The 20,678-nt window shown below is 43.0% G+C and overlaps 1 protein-coding gene across 1 annotated transcript in view; it reads right to left on the bottom strand.

The window, feature by feature from the left end:
• aldh1a3 (aldehyde dehydrogenase 1 family, member A3) overlaps positions 1–20,678 on the bottom strand; it is a 141,903-nt gene that overhangs the window by 70,615 nt on the left and 50,610 nt on the right. The window contains exon 3 of the mRNA XM_060853368.1: positions 9,805–9,945. Coding sequence (XP_060709351.1) covers positions 9,805–9,945 — 141 coding nt within the window. The remainder of the gene's footprint in view (positions 1–9,804; positions 9,946–20,678) is intronic.

Here is a 20,678-nt window from a genome sequence, read left to right as displayed (position 1 = left end):
TTCTTACTGTTGGGGAATGAATATACCCTCATCCATTATCTATGATTGATTAAAAATTTCTAACTTTCATTTAATCATCTGTGTGATTGATCATTAGGCACACCCAAATACCCAAGCATACAAAAAAAATTTAAAAACACACATATCTACACCCATAGATAAACACACATGCATATTCAAATTCATTTACAATATATTGCATTTACAGGTACATACACATAGATGCAAACACACATACATAGGCAATGTTCAAATATATGTACCCATTTACAGGCTTGTGTACATATCAAAATATACATTTTTACATATCAGAGATGGACCCATATAGATTTAGAAACACAAATATAATGGTGCATTGTTACAGTTCACTTAGGGAGTCTGAATTGCTGTGTTAACAGACACTTCATATATTGGTACAAATCCTTATGGGTATTAATTATAGCATACTCCTGGTAATCAAAGTTTGTGCGAAGATTTGTAGCTCGGGTGCTTGTTGTAGTGGTTCTGTTCGCCGAGCTGGAAGTTTTTATTGCAAATGTTTCGTCCCCTGGCTAGGAGACATCATCAGTGCTCTGGAGCCTCCTGCGAAGCACTTCTTTGATGTTTCTTCCGACATTTATAGTGGTCTGTCCTTGCCACTTCCGGGTGTCAGTTTCAGCTGTCTGCTGTAGTGATTGGTATATTGGGTCCAGGTCGATGTGTCTGTTGATGGAGTTTGTGGATGAATGCCATGCCTGTAGGAATTCCCTGGCTGTTCTCTGTCTGGCTTGCCCTATGATAGTAGTGTTTTTCCAGTCGAAATCATGTTGCTTGTTGTCTGAGTGTGTGGCTACTAGGGATAGCTGGTCATGTCGTTTCGTGGCTAGTTGGTGTTCATGTATGCGGATTGTTAGCTGTCTTCCTGTTTGTCCTATATAGTGTTTTGTGCAGTCCTTGCATGGTATTTTATAAACTACATTAGTTTTGCTCATGTTGGGTATTGGCTCCTTTGTTCTAGTAAGTTGTTGTCTGAGCGTGGCTGTTGGTTTGTGTGCCGTTATGAGTCCTAGGGGTCGCAGTAGTCTGGCAGCCAGACTACTGCGACCCCTAGGACTCATAACGGCACACAAACCAACAGCCACGCTCAGACAACAACTTACTAGAACAAAGGAGCCAATACCCAACATGAGCAAAACTAATGTAGTTTATAAAATACCATGCAAGGACTGCACAAAACACTATATAGGACAAACAGGAAGACAGCTAACAATCCGCATACATGAACACCAACTAGCCACGAAACGACATGACCAGCTATCCCTAGTAGCCACACATTCAGACAACAAGCAACATGAATTCGACTGGAAAAACACTACTATCATAGGGCAAGCCAGACAGAGAACAGCCAGGGAATTCCTACAGGCATGGCATTCATCCACAAACTCCATCAACAGACACATCGACCTGGACCCAATATACCAATCACTACAGCGGACAGCTGAAACTGACACCCGGAAGCGGCAAGGACAGACCACTATGAATGCCGGAAGAAACATCAAAGAAGCGCTTCGCAGGAGGCTCCAGAGCACTGATGATGTCGCCTACCCAGGGGACGAAACGTTTGCAACAAAAACTTCCAGCTCGGCGAACAGAACCACTACAACTCCTGGTAATCCTTATCGAACTGCAATTGCAAGTACGCATGCTCATGTCCAGCTTTGTGAAGGACAGCTCACCTGTCAGCTTTGTGTATAAATCCTCTATGTGAGTGATTGGGTATTTATCCAGCTACAAAGAGCAGTTTACCATTTGTTTAAAATTTCCATAAAGGCAAACCAACCCATCAGGCTTCAAAATCAGAATGACCATGTTAACCACTCCACAAACTGGATGGTTTGATGATTTCTTTGCTTTCCAGTCTTCCGATGTTTGCCTCAACTTTTGTCCATAAGGTAAATAGCCTTATGGACAAAAGGTGGGCCCTGCAGAAGTGTGGGATTGCATCCAGGCCAACATGCAAGGTGATCTTGGTTCCTTTGATAGTCCCTAGACCTTCCTGAAAAATGTCTGGGTATTTACTTAGGACTTCACTCGGGCAGCCATTTTCTAAGTGAAGAATTTTGAGCCAGTCTAGGTGAATCCTTCTCAACCAATTCCACCTCATTGCACTTGGACCTGAGTCTTTTACCAAAATGAATGTGAACTGAACCAGCTGTTTCTCATGAGAGACTGGAACTAAAGTTGTACCCTTAATCTGTAAAGGATTCTGGTATAGGTTCTTAGTTGAGCCAAAGTCTTGCACAAACAAAGGTGCTGGAGTCCACAGTGAATTTTATTAAAGATTGGTTCTACGATCACTGAAACAGCTGTGTCATTATCAACCTCCATTAGAACCACGTGACCATTTAATTAGACATGTTTTGATGGACAAAAACAGAAATTGCTGGAAAAGCTCAGCAGGTCTGGCAACATCTATGGAGATAAATTAAAGTTAACATTTCTGGTCAAGTGACCTTCCTCAGAACTGATTTACAGCAATCATAGTTCTTTTAGGTTTTTATTTATTTTGATTGGTTCTGATTCAGGTGTTGTTATGTAATTCAACTGTTCCAAACCAGATGTAGGTGAACTTTCCAGGGTGCGTACTCTCCAAGATGCTGGCCTATGGGTTCTCTCACACAATTTAGATCCAGTGGGTCTCTTTTGCTGTCTCGAGTCAATATACCAGCTGCAACCACAATGGCTTGCTGGCCAGGATCCTGAAGAAAATTTTAACCATTTCTCCAAGGTTTGGCTTTGTTTTGGGGTTTTGCTGTGGGCTGACCTCAAGACTTTCTGTTCAAGATATGTCCTGAGTGTGGTAATGCATTTGCTTTCACTCAAATGGTGCTCCCCAAACTCAGTCAGACTGGCAAGGATGTCCACTTCCATCGGAATACCCTGCAACTCATATGCTTCACTTGTCGCATTTTCCGTTGATAAAGCCAGTTGTAGCGCCTGTTTGAAGTCCAGTTGGGCTTCAGCTAGTAGGTGCTTTTTCATGGTTACATCATTAATCCCACATACCAAATGGTCTCTCGGCATCTCATTAAGGGTCAAACCAAAATCACATGCCTCTGCCAGTCCCCTGAACTTAGTTAAAAGCTGATTGGGTAGCTTTTGGAAAGAATATTTAGAGATCGGATTTATGTGCATGTGGAAAAGCATGGTCAAATTAGGGACAGTCAGCAAGGCTTTGTATGGGGCAGGTCATGTCTTAATATTTTGATTGAATGTTTTGAGGAGATGAGGATAGAGCAGAGGATATTGTCTATACGGATTTTAGTAAGGCATTCCAGAAGGTTCCTTGTAGTAGGGTCATCCAGAAGATTAAGATGCAAGGGATCCATGGTGACTTGGCTATGTGAATTCAGAATTGGCTTCCCCATAGAGGGGAGATGGTTGTTACTCTGGCTGGAATTCCATGTCTAGTGGTGATCCACAGGGACCGCTCATGTTTGTGATATACATAAATGACTTGGATAAAACTGTAAGTGGGTGGCTTAGTAAGTTTGCAGACGATTAAAAAGATGGGTGGAGTCAACGAGGTTCAGGCCTCTGGCATGGAGCCTGTCCCCGTTGCTCAGAAGGGAAGGGTGGAGAAAGGTAGAGCGATAGTTATTCGGGACTCAATAGTTCGGGGCACAGATAGGCGGTTTTGCGGGGGCGACAGAGACTCATGATTGGTATGTTGCCTCCCAGGTGCAAGGGTATGTGATGTCTCTGATCATGTTTTCCGGGTCCTTAAGGAGGAGGGGGAGCAGCCCCAGGTGGTGGTCCACATTGGCACCAACGACATAGGTAGGAAGAGGGGTGAGGATGTTAGGCAGGCTTTCAGGGAGCTAGGTTGGAAGCTCAGAGCTAGAACGAACAGAGTTGTTGTCTCTGGTTTGTTACCTGTGCCACTTGATAGAGAGTCGAGGAATAGGGAGAGAGAACAGTTAAATGCGTGGCTACAGGGATGGTGCAGGAGGGAGGGATTCCAGTTTCTGGACAACTGGGGTTCTTTCTGGGGAAGGTGGGACCTCTATAAACAGGATGGTCTACACCTGAACCTGAGGGGCACCAGTATCCTTGGGGGGAGGTTTGCTAGTGCTCCTTGGGAGGGTTTAAACTAACTCTGCAGGGGCATGGGAACCTGGACTGTAGCTTTAGGGTACAGGACCTTGAGTGTAGGGAGGTTAGGAACATGGCATCGATCTCGAAGGAGGGTGCCTGTAAACAGGAAGGTGGCTTGAAGTGTGTATACTTCAATGCCAGAAGTATAAGAAATAAGGTAGGTGAACTTGCAGCGTGGGTTGGTACCTGGGACTTCGATGTTGTGGCCATTACAGAGACGTGGGGAGAACAGGGACAGGAATGGCTGTTGCAGGTTCCAGGGTTTAAATGTTTTAGTAGGGTCAGAGGTGGGGGTAAAAGAGGGGGAGGTGTGGCATTGCTTGTCAAGGATAGTATTACAGCGGTGGAAAGGATGATGGGTGAAGACTTGCCACCTGAGGTAGTTTGGGCTGAGGTTAGGAATAGGAAAGGTGAGGTCACCCTGTTAGGAGTTTTCTACAGGCCCTCTAATAGTCCGAGAGACATAGAGGAAAGTATTGCGAAGATGATTCAGGAAAAGAGTGAAAGTAGTAGGGTGGTTGTTATGGGGGACTTTAACTTCCCAGATATTGACTGGGAAAGCTATAGCTCGAGTTTGTTAGATGGGTCGGTGTTTGTCCAATGTGTGCAGGAGGGTTTCCTGACAATATGTAGACAGGCCAACAAGAGGTGAGGCTATACTGGATTTGGTTCTAGGTAATGAACCAGGCCAGGTGTTAGACTTGGAGGTAGGTAAGCACTTCGGGGACAGTGACCACAACTCAGTGACTTTTACTCAAGTGATGGAGAGGGATAAGTGTGCACTGCAGGACAGGAGTTATAGCTGGGAGCAGGGAAATTATGATGCGGTGAGGCATGACTTAGGATGCGTGGATTGGAAAAATAGGCTTCAAGGGAAGAACACAAATGATATGTGGAGCTTGTTCAAGGAGCAGCTATTGGGTGTCCTTGATAAGTATGTACCAGTCAGGCAGGGAGGAAAGGGTCTTGTGAGGGAGCCGTGGTTTAATAAGGAATTGGAATCCCTTGTGAAAAGAAAGAGGGTGGCCTATGTTAAGATGAGGCATGAAGGTTCAGTTGGGGCGATTGAGAGTTATAAGGTAGCCAGGAAGGATCGAAAGAGAGAGCTAAGAGCAGCGAGAAGGGGACATGAAAAGTCCTTAGTTGGTAGGATTAGGGAAAACCCAAAGGCTTTCTATAGGTATGTCAGGAATAAAAGGATGACTAGGGTAGGTATCGGTCCAGTCAAGGATAGTAGAGGGAAGTTGTGCATGGAGGCGGAGGAGATTGGAGAGACACTAAATCAATACTTTTCGTCAGTATTCACTCAGGAACAGGACATTATTGCTGATGTGAATATTGAGTCACAAGTGATTAGAATGGATGGCTTTGAGGTATGTAGGGAAGAGGTCCGGGGAATACTGGAAAGGATGAAAATTGATAAGTCCCCTGGGCCTGATGGCATTTATCCTAGGATCCTCTGGGAAGCTAGGGAGGAGATAGTGGAGCCATTGGCCTTGATTTTTATGTCGTCGTTGTCTACAGGAATAGTGCCAGAAGACTGGAGGATAGCGAATGTGGTCCCCTCGTTCAAGAAGGGGAGTAGGGATAGCCCTAGTAACTATAGGCCAGTGAGCCTCACTTCTGTTGTGGGCAAAGTCTTAGAGAGAATTGTAAGGGATAGGATTTATGAACATCTGGACAGGAATAATGTGATCAAGGATAGTCAGCATGGCTTTGTGAAGGGCAGGTGGTGCCTCACAAACCTTATTGAGTTCTTTGAGAAGGTGACCAAGGAAGTGGACGAGGGTAAAGCAGTAGATGTGGTGTATATGGATTTCAGCAAGGCGTTCGATAAGGTACCCCATGGTAGGCTAATGCAAAAAATACGGAGGTATGGCATTGAGGGTGCATTAGAAGTTTGGATTAGGAATTGGCTGGCTAGAAGGAGACAGAGAGTAGTAGTTGATGGTATAGGATCATCTTGGAGTGCAGTTACTAGCGGTGTTCCGCAAGGATCTGTTTTGGGACCATTGCTGTTTGTCATTTTTATAAATGACCTGGAGGAGGGGCTTGAAGGCTAGGTGAGCAAGTTTGCGGATGATACGAAAGTCGGTGGAGTTGTGGACAGCGTAGAAGGATGTGGCAGATTACAGCGGGATATAGATAAGTTGTAGAGCTGGGCAGAAAGGTGGCAAATGGAGTTCAATGTAGCTAAGTGTGAAGTCATTCACTTTGGTAGGAGTAACAAGAAGATGGATTACTGGGCTAATGGTAGGCTACTTGGTAGTGTGGATGAGCAGAGGGATCTTGGTGTCCATGTACACAGATCTCTGAAAGTTGCCACCAAGATAAATAGTGCTGTGAAGAAGGCACATGGTGTACTGTGCTTTATTGGTAGAGGAATTGAGTTCCGGAGTCCTGAGGTCATTTTGCAGTTGTATAAGACTCTGGTGCGGCCTCATCTGGAGTATTGTGTGCAGTTTTGGTCGCCATACTATAGGAAAGATGTGGAGGCATTGGAACGAGTGCAGAGGAGGTTTATCAGGATGTTGCCTGGCATGGTAGGAAGATCGTATGAGGAAAGGCTGAGGCACTTGGGGCTGTTCTCATTGGAGAAAAGAAGGTTTAGGGGAGATTTGATAGAGGTGTACAAGATGATAAGGGGTTTAGATAGGGTTGACAGTGAGAACCCTTTTCCGCTAATGGAGTCAGCTGTTACTAGGGGATACAGCTTTAAATTAAGGGGTGGTAGGTATAGGACAGATGTTAGGGGTAGATTCTTTATTCAGCGGGTTGTGAGTTCATGGAATGCCCTGCCAGTAGCAGTGGTGGATTCTCCCTCTTTATGGTCATTTAAGCGGGCATTGGATAAGCATATGGAGGTTATTGGGCTAGTGTAGGTTAGGTCGGCTTCGGTCGGCGCAACATCAAGGGCCGAAGGGCCTGTACTGCGCTGCATTTTTCTATGTTCTATGTTCTATGTTCTATCGTGTAGAAGGTTGTCAAAGGATACATCAGGATGTAGATCAGTTGCAGATATGGGCAGAGAAGTGGCAGGTGGAGTTTAATCAGGGTAAGTACCTGATTAATCAGGCAGCATGGTGGCACAGTGGTTAGCACTGCTGCCTCACGGCGCTAGAGACCCGGGTTCAATTCCTGCTTCAGGCGACTGACTGTGTGGAGTTTGCACATTCTCCCCGTGTCTGCATGGGTTTTCTCCGGGTGCTCCAGTTTCCTCCCACAGTCCAAAGATGTGCGGGTCAGGTGAATTGGCCATGCTAAATTGCCTGTAGTTTTAGGGTAGGGGTATGGGTGGGTTGCGCTTCGGCGGGTCAGTGTGGACTTGTTGGACCGAAGGGCCTGCTTCCACACTGTAAGTAATCTAATCTAAAAAAAGTATGAGGTGCTGCACTTTGGGAGGTCAAATGCTAAGGAAAAGTATACAATCAATGGCAGGACCTTAAACAGCATTGATGTACACAGGCATCTTGGGATTCAAGTCTATACTTCCCTAAAGTGGCCATGCAAGTAGATATGGTGGTAAAGGTGTTTGATATGCTTGCCTTTACTGGTCAGGGAATTAAGTACAAGAGTCAGGATGTCAAGGTGCAGCTTTATAAAACTTTGGTTAAGCTGCGTTCAATTCTGGTTGCCACACTACAGGAAGGATGTGGAGGCTTTGGAGAGTGTATGGAAGAGGTTTACCATAACATTGCCTGGATTAGAGGGTATGAGCTATAAAGAAAGGCTAGAAAAACTTGAGTTATTTTCTCTGGAGCAGTGGAGGCTGAGGGGAGACTGGATAGAAGTTTAGAAAATTAAGTGATGCAGAGATAGGTTGATGGTCATAATCTTTTTCCCAGAGTTGCAATGTCTAATATTGGGGTGGAGGTTGGGAATGCATTTAATGTGAGAGGGTGAAAGTTCAAAGGAGATGTGAGGGTCAAGTTTTTTTTTACACAGACAGTGGTAGGAGTCTGGAACACACAGCCCGGGGATGTGATGGAAGCAGATATGATAGGGGCGTTTAAGAGACTTTTAGATAAGCACATGAAAATGCAAGGAATGGAGGGATATGGACCAAGGGCAGGCAGAAGGGAATAGTTTAAGCTGATGTCATGTTTGACACAACATCGTGGGCGCAAGCGTTTGTTCTTGTGCTGTAAGTTCCATGTTCTATAAGTCCCAATTCGGATTCCTGTGGTTCTTGAATTGCCAAGTAACATTAATAGCATCTCAGAATTACAGGATGCTTGGGGTCACAATATTCCTTAAATAAATCAGTCAACTCTTGAAAGATTTTAGTGTCTGGTGCCTCAGAAAAATTTAGGTTCATTATAAATTTGCAGGTCCACAAGCTGTCAGGAGAGTTACTTTTCATCTGCCCCAATGCTATTTGCCTGGAGAAAATAACACATTCTTTCCTCATTTTGATCCCAGTCTTAACAGCATTTGATTAGCATCATATCTACAAACATCCAATATCTTCACAACCAACACTCAATGTGCATTGTCTAAAAGATGTACTGCAAACATTTACGAAAGATACTTAGACATCACCTTCTAAACTCAAGAGCATTTCCACCTGGAGGGACAAGGCAGCCGATATGTGGGAATGACACCATCTGCAAGATCCCCTCCAAGCCTCACACCATCCTGGTTTGGAATAATGTTCCTGTTCCTTCACTGTCGCTAGGTCAAAATCCTGGAATTCCCTCCCTAAGGGCATTCTGGGTGCACCTACAACACATGGACTGTAGCAGTCCAAGAAGGCAACCCTACAAGGGCCAACTTGGGATGGGCAATAAATGTTTTTCCTCTGACCCTTACAATCAGTGCAAATAAATTAATTTCACAGGAAAGTCATCTCAACAAGACTGTTGCAGAAACTGGTATTAATTCTAGGATTGAGTAGATTAGATTACTTACAGTGTGGAAACAGGCCCTTTGGCCCAACAAGTCCACACTGACCCTCCGAACAGCATTCCACACAGACCCATTCCCCTACATTTACCCCTGCACCGAACACTACAGGCAATTTAGCATGGCCAATTCACCTAACCTACACATTTTTGGACTGTGGGAGGAAACCGGAGCACCCAGAGGAAACCCACGCAGACATGGGGAGAATATGCAAACTCCACACAGATAGTTGCCTGAGGCGGGAATTGAACGTGGCTCTCTGGCGCTGTGAGGCAACAGTGCTTACCACTGTGCCACCGTGCCCCCCTAAACACCGTGACTTTGTGCCAATCTTATTGATTATCCTTCATTCCATAAGTGCATTATTTAACTATTTTGGATGAATCTTTAATGTAATTTTTCATCATTTTTATGAAACAATATTTTATGCACTATCAAAGCAGCAATATTTGAATCCTTTAAGATAACGCTATCATTGAATACAATATCATTGTCACAATAATTGCTAATTATTTATTTTCTGTTAAAAACATTCCATGACAGTATTATGCGAAGACATAAAACAAGTCTAATATTCTGTATGGAATAATCGATTAAAATGCAAGTTCACTTAAACTAGTTAATTGAAGAAGTAGAACATTTATTCAAACTGATACAGTGATAAAGCATTGGAACTGAAATTCAATCTAGAATGCATCTGTCTTTTAATTCTTATATTCCTAGTCTGAGAATGCATATTTTATTTCATCGCATCATACTTACAGCCAGAATGTGTCGGTCTCGCTCAATGAGGTCAGCCCATTTATATAAGAGCTGTCCTCTGGCTGATGTATCTAGATTTCTCCATGGGGAGCCTGGCTGGAAAGCGTCTCTAGCTGCTTTCACTGCTTTGTCCACATCAAGCTGGGAATGAAGAACAGTAACAGCAGGTTAATGCTCTGTCTCTACAGTATTATCACTAATTACAATGAAACACATTGAGGAGAACTTCACCTTGATCAGCCGTTGAAAGTACAAGCTTTCAAAGCGCTGCTCCTTCCTCAGGTAGCTGTGGAGCAGGGTCATAAGACACAGAATTTATAGCAAAAGATCACAGTGTCAAGTAACTGATACGATACATTCAACAAACCTAGATTGCTAGATTATAAAAGATGAAAGACTTAACAGCAATCCAGGTTAGTTCATATATCATATCAGTTGCACGATACTATAATCTTTTGCTATAAATTCTGTCTTATGATCCTGCTCCACAGCTACCTGACAAAGGATCAGCATTCCAAAAGCTAGTACTTCCGAAAGACTTGTTGAACTATAACCTGGTGTTGTGTGATTTTTAACTTTGTACACCCCAATCCAACACCAGCACCTCCACATCTTGATCAGCTTTGACTTTCTACAGTGATGTCAGCCCCTACTAATCCATACAGAGGCAGACTGCTTACCTCATGTGATAATAGCCCATAAAGTGACAGACAGCTTACCCTGTCCAGGGGCAAATTGCTTGACCAATGTGTTAATGTTGTATACAGGGCTGTCTGCCTCCCGTATATGGCAATATCCCTTACCAGGGGAGATCGGTTATCCTATATAGTAACACCCCTTATAAGGGCTGACAGGTTGCACCTACCATTTAGGGTGAATGGAGGTAATGTTCTCAATCCTGTTGGTGTGTTTGCCTCCAAACAACACATCTTCAAAGCTAAGAGGTAAATGTCAATAAAATTTGGTAGACAGGACTTTCTGCCCAAAGAAGAATGGGTTTTTAAAGTAAAAATGTAGACTGAGATCTGAATCCTGGGTCTTTTTAAATGAACCATTAATGTTTTTGATTATTTGGTGTATTGATCTTATTTTAGAATATTGTGAATGGTTTAATTTAGATTGTTGTTGATTGTTTTAGAATTCAATGGGTTTGTTCAGCTGCTGCTGGTGAAATTTGTCTCAGCTGTCAAACTATGAGCAGAGTTTTCAAAGCAAGCTCCTGGAACAAAAGCCTAAACCGTCCTATCCACCACCGCCCTCCTTCATCTAGCTGAGCCCGTCCTCACCCTGAACAACTTTTCTTTTAACTCCTCTCATTTTCTTCAGGTCCTTAGTAACCTGCATGTGTCCCAGTTATACCTATCTCTTTATCGGGTACATGGAATATTCTTTGTTCCAGTCCTAGTACAGCGCCATCCATAACTCTTTCTCTGCTATATTAAAGATATCGTCGGTGCTGCTTCCCTCTTTCATCCGAATTGGAACCGTATATCAATTTTGCTTCCAATTTACATCCTGCTCTCACCTTTGACTTGTCCCTTTTATTCATTGACATCTCCGTTTCTATTTCTGGGGATAGACCGGCCACTAATATCCATTATAAATTCACCCACTCCCACAGTGGCCTGAATTACATATGCGCATACCCTTGTTGTTGTAAAGACTTTGTTCCATTCACCCAGTTCCTCTGTCTCAGTCACACCTGTTCCGATGATGATGTTCCAACAAGGTAGCCTCTGAAATGTCGTCAACCAAGGATTCCTCATCTGTTGTTAACAGGACCCTCAGCTGGATCCGATCCATCTCCTGCAATTCAGCCCTCATCCTCTGTCTTCCCTCCCACAACAGTGATAGGGTTCCCCTTGTCCTGACCACAGCAACATTCATATTCAGAGGATCATTAGCTGCCATTTCTATCACCTCCAGTGAGATGCCACCACCAGACACGTATTCTCCTCCATTCCCTTGTCAGCCTTCTGCAAGGGACCATTCCTTCCAGGAAACCCTGGTCCACTTTTCCTTCACCCCAACATCTCCTTGCATCTCCTGTTGCACCTGTAGAAAGTGTAGCACCTGTCCATTTACTTCCTCCCTCCCCAGTATCCAAGGACCGAAACACACTTTCAGGTGATGCAAGTGCTTTACCTCCATTTCATGCAATCTAGTTTACTGCATTCACTGCTCACAATATGGTTTCCTCAACACTGGGGAAACAAGGCATAGACTGGGTGACCACTTCACAGAATACTTGCATTTAGCCTCCATAATAGAGACCCTGAACTTTCAGTTGCCTGTCACTCAACACCATCCTAAACCCTGGCCAATATCTCTATCTCAGGCTGGCCTGCAAGTGCTCCAGCAAAGCTGAGCGCAAGCTGGAAAAACAGCATTTCATTTTCCACCTGGGGACCCTGCAGCCTTCTGACCTCAATATTGAGTTCAATAACTTTAAGGCTTGAGCTTTCCTATGTCCTAGCATCTACCCCAACACACCAGGCCTTGTTATCACATTGTCTGCTATGACACACAACCCACTATTAGCCACTAACTCTCCTCATTAACAGCTATTCACCCTCCCAGCCAGATTGTAATCCACTCCTTTGGCAGTCCAACCATTCTTCTTCACTTTGGGCACCATCTCTACCTATTGTCTTTTCCTTACCCCCTCCCATCATCCTACATCTAAACCGGCACTTTCCTATCTACCATCAGTTCTGAGAAAGGGTCACTCGATGCAAAATATTAACTCTGACTTCTCTCCACACATGCTGCCAGACCTTTTCCAGCAATTTCTGTTTTTGTTTCAAAGCAGGTTACTGGGTATAGATCAACCTGAACCTTCCACAGTGAAATGAAAGTTCGAATTAAAAAGATTTACTTCTTCAGCTTTGAAATTACAGAATGTCATCCAGGTATTCCATGTCAATCCTTGAGGAAGAACTGAACAATTGCAATAATATTGAGTGAACACAGCATGGTGGAGGTGGTGCTCCACTGACTGCCCTTTCCAATTGTTACTCTATGTAGTATGACCCTTCACAGAGACAAACCAGACCCCATATGAACTTTGGGGAAGCAGACATTGAAGCCTGCCATTCACGTGACAACTAAACAACAGCCACAGAATTCTGATCTTGATCCAGTTAGTGTTTGGCTTGTGAAAGGAAACTGCCAAAAATCTTTAAAATGTCACCATATAATTTCATATAAATTAGCGATTACACCAATGTAGAGGAAAATCCAAGGATAAAACTGGGGTGCATTTTTGGTTTCACCAAAAAAAAACAAACTTGTCAACCATTTCTTGGAGCTCACTGCTGATATCAATAATTGCTGCATAATTCACCATGCAGAACTTGCCAAAAACTGACAGGTTACAATTAGAAGTACCTGTGCTCCAACACTTGATTCTAGAGAGGAGTCCAAAAAAGGTTTCTACTCCATTCTGGATATTATACTCACCAATATCCCGAAGGAAGTTAAAATTATCATCCCTGGGAGCCTCACGCCAGGAAAGACTTTCCAACTCTGGAAAGGAACCATTACGCAGTGAGGCGATAGCCTAGTGGTATTATTGCTAGACTACTAATCCAGAAACTTAATTAATGTTCTGGGAATCTGGGTTCAAATCCTATCAAGGTAGATGGTGGAATTTGAATTCAATAAAAAAAATGTAATTAAGAATTTACTGGTGGCCATGAAATCATTGTCAATTGTTGAAAAAACCCATTTGGCTTGCTAATGTCCTTCAAGGAAGGAAATCTTCCATCCTCTCCTTGTGTGGCCTACACGTGAGTCCAGACTTACAGCAATGTCGTTGACTCTCAGTTGGCCTCTGAAATGGCCTAGCAAGCCATTCAGTTGTACCAATCACTATGAAGTCTCAAAAAAATGAAACTAGACAGATCACATGGCATCAATCTAGGCAGCGGAAAAGACAATGGCAGAAACAGCGCTGACAAGCTTGTTAAGATCTGGAGGCTAGTGCCAAAATTGGGACAGCTGTCTCACAGACTAGTCAACAGCCTGGCATATTCATACTCATGGAATCATATCCTACAGACAATGTCCCAGATACCACCATCACCATGGAGAAAGTGAGGTCTGCAGATGCTGGAGATCAGAGCTGAAAATGTGTTGCTGGAAAAGCGCAGCAGGTCAGGCAGCATCCAAGGAACAGGAGATTCGACGTTTCGGGCATAAGCCCTTCTTCAGGCCTGATTCCTGAAGAAGGGTTTATGCCCGAAACGTCGAATTTCCTGTTCCTTGGATGCTGCCTGACCTGCTGCGCTTTTCCAGCAACACATTTTCAGCACCACCATCACCATCCCTGGATATATCCTGATCTACCAATAACACAGACCCAGCAGAGATGGTGGCATAGTGGGATACAGTCGGGAGGGAGATGCCCTGGGAGTCCTCAACATTGACTCTGATTTAATGAAATCTCATAGCTTCAGGTTGAACATAGGCAGGGAAACATCCTGCTGATTACCACATACCATCCTCCTTGAGCTGATGAATCGGTACTCCTCCATATTAAACAACACTTAGAGGAAATACTGAGGGTGACAAGATACAAAATGTACTCTGGGTGGGAGATTTCAATGTTCACCACCAAGAGTGGCTCCGCAACAGTACTACTGATCAAGTTGATTGAGTCCTAAGTGACATAACTACTAGACTGAGTCTGCAACTGTCTAGGAAACCAACAAGATGGAAAACATTCTTGATCTCATCCTTACCAATTTGCCAGCTGCAGATGTATCTGTCCATGACAGTATCAGTAAGAGCGTCCACCGCTCAGTCCTATTGAAGAAAAAGTCCTGCCTTGACATTAAGAATAACCTCCATCACATGGAATGGCACTATCACTGTACTGAATGGGACAGACTTCGAACAGATCTAACAATTGGGCATTCATGAGGCACCTAAGTTGTACTCCAGTATATTCTGTAACCTCATGGCTCAGCATAAACCCACACTTAACCAATGCCATCAAGCAAGGGGATCAACCCTGGTTCAATGTAGAGTGCAGGATGGCATGCCAGGAGCAGCATCAGGCATAACTGAAGATGAGGTACCAACCTGATGAAGCCACCAAACTTGCAGCTTCCTCATTTCCCCTTCCCCCTCCTCATCCTAGTTTCAAACTTCCAGTTCAGCACTCTCCCCATGACTTGTCCGGACTTGTCTGACCTGCTTATCTTCTTTTCCACTATCCACTCCACCCTCTCCTCCCTGACGTATCACCTTCATCTCCTCCCCCACTCACCCATTGTACTCTATGCTACTCTCTTCCCACCCCACCCTCCCCTAGCTTATCTCTCCATGCTTCCAGCTCACTGCCTTTATTCCTGATGAAGGGCTTTTGCCCGAAACGTCGATTTCGCTGCTCATTGGATGCTGCCTGAACTGCTGTGCTCTTCCAGCACCACTGATCCAGAATCTGGTTTCCAGCATCTGCAGTCATTGTTTTTACCTAGGATTAGTTGCATACCAAACATTATAAGCAGCAACTAAGCAGTCCCACAACCAGTAGATCAGATCTAAGCTCTGCAGTGCTGTCATCCAGTTGTGAATGGTGTTGGATGTTTAAACAACTCACTGGAGGAAGAGGTTGCACAAATATCCCCATCCTCAATGTTGGAAGAGTCCATAAGGCCAAGGATAAGGCTAAAGCTTTCTCAGCAATCTTCAGTCAGAAGTGCCGAGTGAATGATCCACGTCAGCCTCCTCTCATGGTCCCTAGAACTACAGATACCAGTTTTCAGCCAATTTGATTCACTTCATGTGATCTCAAGGAACAGTTGATGACATTGAATAATACAGAGGCTAAGAGCTCTGACAATATTCTGGCAATGGTACTGGAGACTTGCTGCTGTCCTAGTCAAGCTGTTTAAATACAGTTACAACCCTGACATTTACCTTAGAATGTGAAAAATTACCCAGGTATGTCCTGTATATAAAAAGCAGGACAAATCCAACCCGGCCAATTACTATCCCATCAGTCTACTCTTGACCATCATTAAAGTGATGGAAAGTATCATCAGTAGTGCTATCAAGCAGCACTTGCTCGGCAATAACCTGCTCAGTGACGCCCCGTTTGGATTCTGCCAGGGCCACTCAGATCCTGACCTCATTATAGCCTTGGCTCAAACATGGACAAAAGAGCTGAATTCCAGAAATAAGGTGAGAGAGACAGCCCTTGATAATGAGGCTGCATTCGAGTGGGCGTGGCATCAAGAAGCCCTAGCAAGACTGGTATCAATGGGAATCAGGGGTAAAATCTCCAGTGTATAGGAAGATGGTTGTGTTTATTGGAGGTCAGTCATCTCAGCTCCAGGACATCTCTGTAGATATTCCTTAGGGTAGTGTCCTACACCCAACCATCTTCAGCTGCTTCATCAGTAACCTTCCTCCATCATTAAGTCAAATATGGGGATGTTTACTGATGATTGTACAATTGGAATCAGTAAATTGAACTGTATTCAAGTACTCAGTGGAAAATCTAGAAAAGTACGACTCCACCATCACGGACTTCAATAGCAAATGTGTGGAGGATGGTGTGCCAAAGAAGTCAATCAGATGTCCCAACTAGAAACCTTGCATGAACTAAGAAATCCACTACCTACTGAGGACTAGATGTGCAGCATTCAGGTCAGATGACCTAAACCCATATCGAAAATCCAGATATGGCCTCCACAAAACCATTCGAGATGCCAAGAGGCAGTATCGAACCAGGGTAGAGGCCCAAACCAACCGTACAGTTGTCTGTGGCAAGGCCTAAACAATGTAACAGGACACAAAATGAAGCAGAACAAGTTAGCGGACAAAGACACACCCCTCCCTTATGCGCTCAATGCTTTCTATGTTTGGTTTGAGCAGAATGCCAGTGGCACAGTGTCACTTGTCCCAACAGCTGCAGACATCAGCTCAGTCTTCCTGAGAATCAATCTGACGCAAGTGACAGGCTTGGGTGGAATCCCCAGCCATGCACTTAGATCCTGTACAGACTAACTGGTGGAGGTATTCACTGACATCTTCAACCTCTCCCTCCTACAAGCTGAAGTCTCCACCTCTTTTAAGAAGACCACCATCATGCTCATCCCTAAGAATGCACATGCAATGTGCCTTAATGACTATCGCCAGTGGCTCTGACATCAATGATCATGAGGTATTTTGAGAGGTTGGCCATAGCTCACATCAACTCTAGCCTCCCAATCTGCCTTGATTCCTTGCAATTTGCCTACCAAGGTAAAAGATCCACAGTGAACACCATTTTCTTAAAAGTGCACTCATCCCTGCAATGTTGGACATTGTATTTCTTTATTTTCTATGATCTTGAAACTAAAGAAGGTGTACCTAGGTACTTTTGTACCCAAGTGGTGATGTATACACTTTTCACTATACTCATTGAGTATATGTGACAATAAAGACAAATTCTAATTCTACACTCTGAGAGAAGAAATTCCTTCTCATCTCTGCCTTAAATGGGTAACTGTTTACTCTCTCACTAGGGCAACAACTTCTCCTCATCGATGTTACCAAGCATCTAAGAATCTTATATTCCAATAAGGCCTTCCTCTATTTTCTTAAACTCCAATGAATTCAAGCCAAACCTACTCAACCTCTCTTCATAAGAAAATTACTCCCAGCGCATATTTCAGCGTAAGCTTGCTGTATTTTCTTCACTCCTGATAATAATATCACTGTCCTCTTGACCATTTATCTTCAACTGGGCACAGAGCCCTGTCCCAGAATGCCAACCTACATTCACCAGTCCCACCACGCCCTTGGTCAGGAAATGAATTCCTTCCTAATGCTTATGCATTCCACATACTTGTCAAATCCTGTGCTCAGATAGACTGATGTACACTGTTTACAATTTACTGAGAACACAGGCTTAGCTCAGATACCTGGGTAATATTCACCTTTAATTTAATACAACTTGCCACAAAGTACTGAAAGTATACCGATAGAGCTTTAACAAAATGCAATTTTTTTTGACATTTCATTTTCTAAATTATGAACAATTACAGCTTTGATGAAAATCTCATCAGTACTGCTGAGAAAAGCTTTTACAATGTTCATCTTCCATGAGAGGTGAGTGTTCCTGATCATGCAGTTGAAGAAATAAAATATCTCAATCCCATGGACAACTCAAACTCCAGTCTTGTTGGTGGGTGCATCTTGGGAATTGAGAAAATTCACACAGAACAGTGTTTCATTGTAGAACCGGTATAAATTTGTGTTTAACAAATTTGATAAACACGCATTTATTTGCACAGTAAGGGCACTAAACTGTGCTCTTAAAGCAGCTTGGAAATTCATAAGCACTGGAACTTTCAGTGAAATAGACTCGTGTCTACCTGGCACCATTTAATAAGTCTGATGTGCCTTCACAAATAAGGTCTAGAGAGTAGCTCTGTGATGCAGGACTCTGTGCTTTACAGGCTGTTCTGTGACACACACACACACATACACACACACACACGCACACACAGAGTTAAATATCAACTGCTCTTGGAGAACCTACAGCTCAGTGAAAGACACTCTCTGGTCTGCTTGAAACATGTTGGTATTCCCTTGCATAGAATCACCCTAAACTGCCTATAGCAGACTGGCACATTCAAGGTCCAGGAGTAAGTACTGAGAGAAGCACTAAAGCTTGAGACAACCATGCAGAGGTGAAGTGGAGAAAAGTCAAAGTCTACAGCCTTTCAGCCACAGTACATTGAAGGGCGGGAATTGTAAAACCCCTCAAGCCGTGTGTCTTATAAAGAAAAGTACATTGATAAAGAACATTGAAAACATATCGAGGCATCTACTTGAATGGAATGTATTTTGTAAATATTAAATTTATTAGAATCATATTGAGTGGAATATGCTACATGCAGACAAGTTAAATTTTATTGGAAATTCTGTTACAGTCAATTCAAAATGTTTTGGAATGTATTTTTAAAAATTTTATAAATAAAGTTTTTTTTGAAAAAGTTATAAATTGAAGATCTAGACAAAGTTGCTTGATTTTGATGGAAATTAGTGATTTTGAATTAATGTAATCACAAATATTTAAGAGTTTGCCACATCAATAAAATCTGCTTTAGGCACATAACTGCTTTGCCTGTAAAGTATAATGTCTAATTTCAATACTCACAGTATGGCGTGATAAATATTGAGATTGCATTATGAAAATATTTAGTTTGGCTCTAAGCCATATCAAGAGCCCAGGTGTGGATACAATGGCCTCCATTTTACTAAAATCTTTCTTCATTTATTCCTCAGACTGTGGAATAACTTAGTCTGCAAAACAAGTTGCTGCTACACCTTAATTATATCAATTGCAGGAACAAGGAAAAGAACATATCGAAATCGTAAATAACAAACTCAACAATGTAGGAACAGCCGATTATAATGTCAGCGAGAATCTCAGTCATCAGATTGGAATTGTTTTACTCTTTCAGGCAATAATGTTTTGTTTTGTTTAGTTTTGAATGGTGCCTGTCATCAAGACCAAATTTCAAGGCATCACTTATTAAGTCACTGAGGTCCTGAGGGCATTAAATGGAAATTTGCAACCAATTTGTAAATTTAAAGAACCTATTGTCTAACCTAACCAAGTGCCCTGGTCTGTCAAGTGAACCCTGAACTACGTCAGACACCAGATGAGTCTTAACATTTCACAATGTGACTTAGCAAGTCATAAAACCTATAATTTATTGATACAAATTGTGATTGTATCAATAACAGCCATATGTACAGGAAATTAACAAGTTTTGTAATGTAATGAAATATTCATGGTGCTTCACAGCAGAATTACAAGACAAAATAAATTCATAAAGAGAGAACCTTTTCACATTTTGAAGGTTTGGAAATACAATGGTTTTTGTTGAGGTTCATCCCAAGCAGATCTGTAATAGGCTGTCCACTGGGACACACTGCGACAAACATCGACTACACATGGACTGTCAACTCAGCGAAAGACACTCTTTGGTCTGCCCAAAATATATTGGTCTTCCAGTGTAAAGAGTTTCCCTTGACCATTCCAAGGTCCAGAATTACATGTTGAGGGATGCACCAAACCTTGGATCAAGCATAGAAGGGTAAAGCACACCATCGAAGGCCTTATTGCCATAAGGTACCAAGGGTCTATTAAATTACAGAATCCCTTACAGTTTATATTGGAATGCATTTTTTTTCTTGTATTTAGCAAATGTTTTGGATGGAGGCATCACAGAGTGCAATGTTTAAATGACAATATGATTCTTTTATCATATTTTCTGAATTGATTGACTTGAACTATTTAATCATTTACTGATTTAGACTTAGATTCCCTACATTCCCTACAGTGTGGAAACAGGCCCTCTAGCCCAACAAGTCCACACTCACCCTCCGAAGAGTAACCCACCCAGACCCATTTCCCTCTGACTAATGCACCTCAAATTTATGAATAATTTATAATTTATGAATATTTATAATTTATGAATAACGTAAATTGCAAAAAAGTTAACTCCTGCTTTAGGCAGTTTTGTTTTAACATCAGTCAACTCATGAGATATCTATTCTCATTTCATGGCACAGGTTTTGTTTTCAAGTTCTTTTGCTCTGGGTCTGATAAAGAGCTGTGTAACTCAATGAGTGTCACTTCTAAGTGACCTCTGCTGCTCCGTGACCCTCCCTCTTGCGACTGACTCTCAGCTTTGCATATTACTTGCATGTTATCAAGGCTGCTCATCACGGCAAATGTTCAGGAGAGGGAGGAGCCAAGCAGAGGAGGGGAAAGTGGAAGGATGGGTGGGAAGATAGGTCTGTAGTGACCAGGCATGTCGACAAGCAGCAAAGAGCATGAACCAGAAGGTTGATGGCAAGAG

Source organism: Hemiscyllium ocellatum, chromosome 39 (assembly GCF_020745735.1).
Source record: "Hemiscyllium ocellatum isolate sHemOce1 chromosome 39, sHemOce1.pat.X.cur, whole genome shotgun sequence".
Lineage (NCBI taxonomy): Eukaryota > Metazoa > Chordata > Chondrichthyes > Orectolobiformes > Hemiscylliidae > Hemiscyllium > Hemiscyllium ocellatum.
The sequence above is the reverse complement of the archived record's forward strand: the minus strand, read 5'-3'. Positions and strand labels throughout refer to the sequence as shown.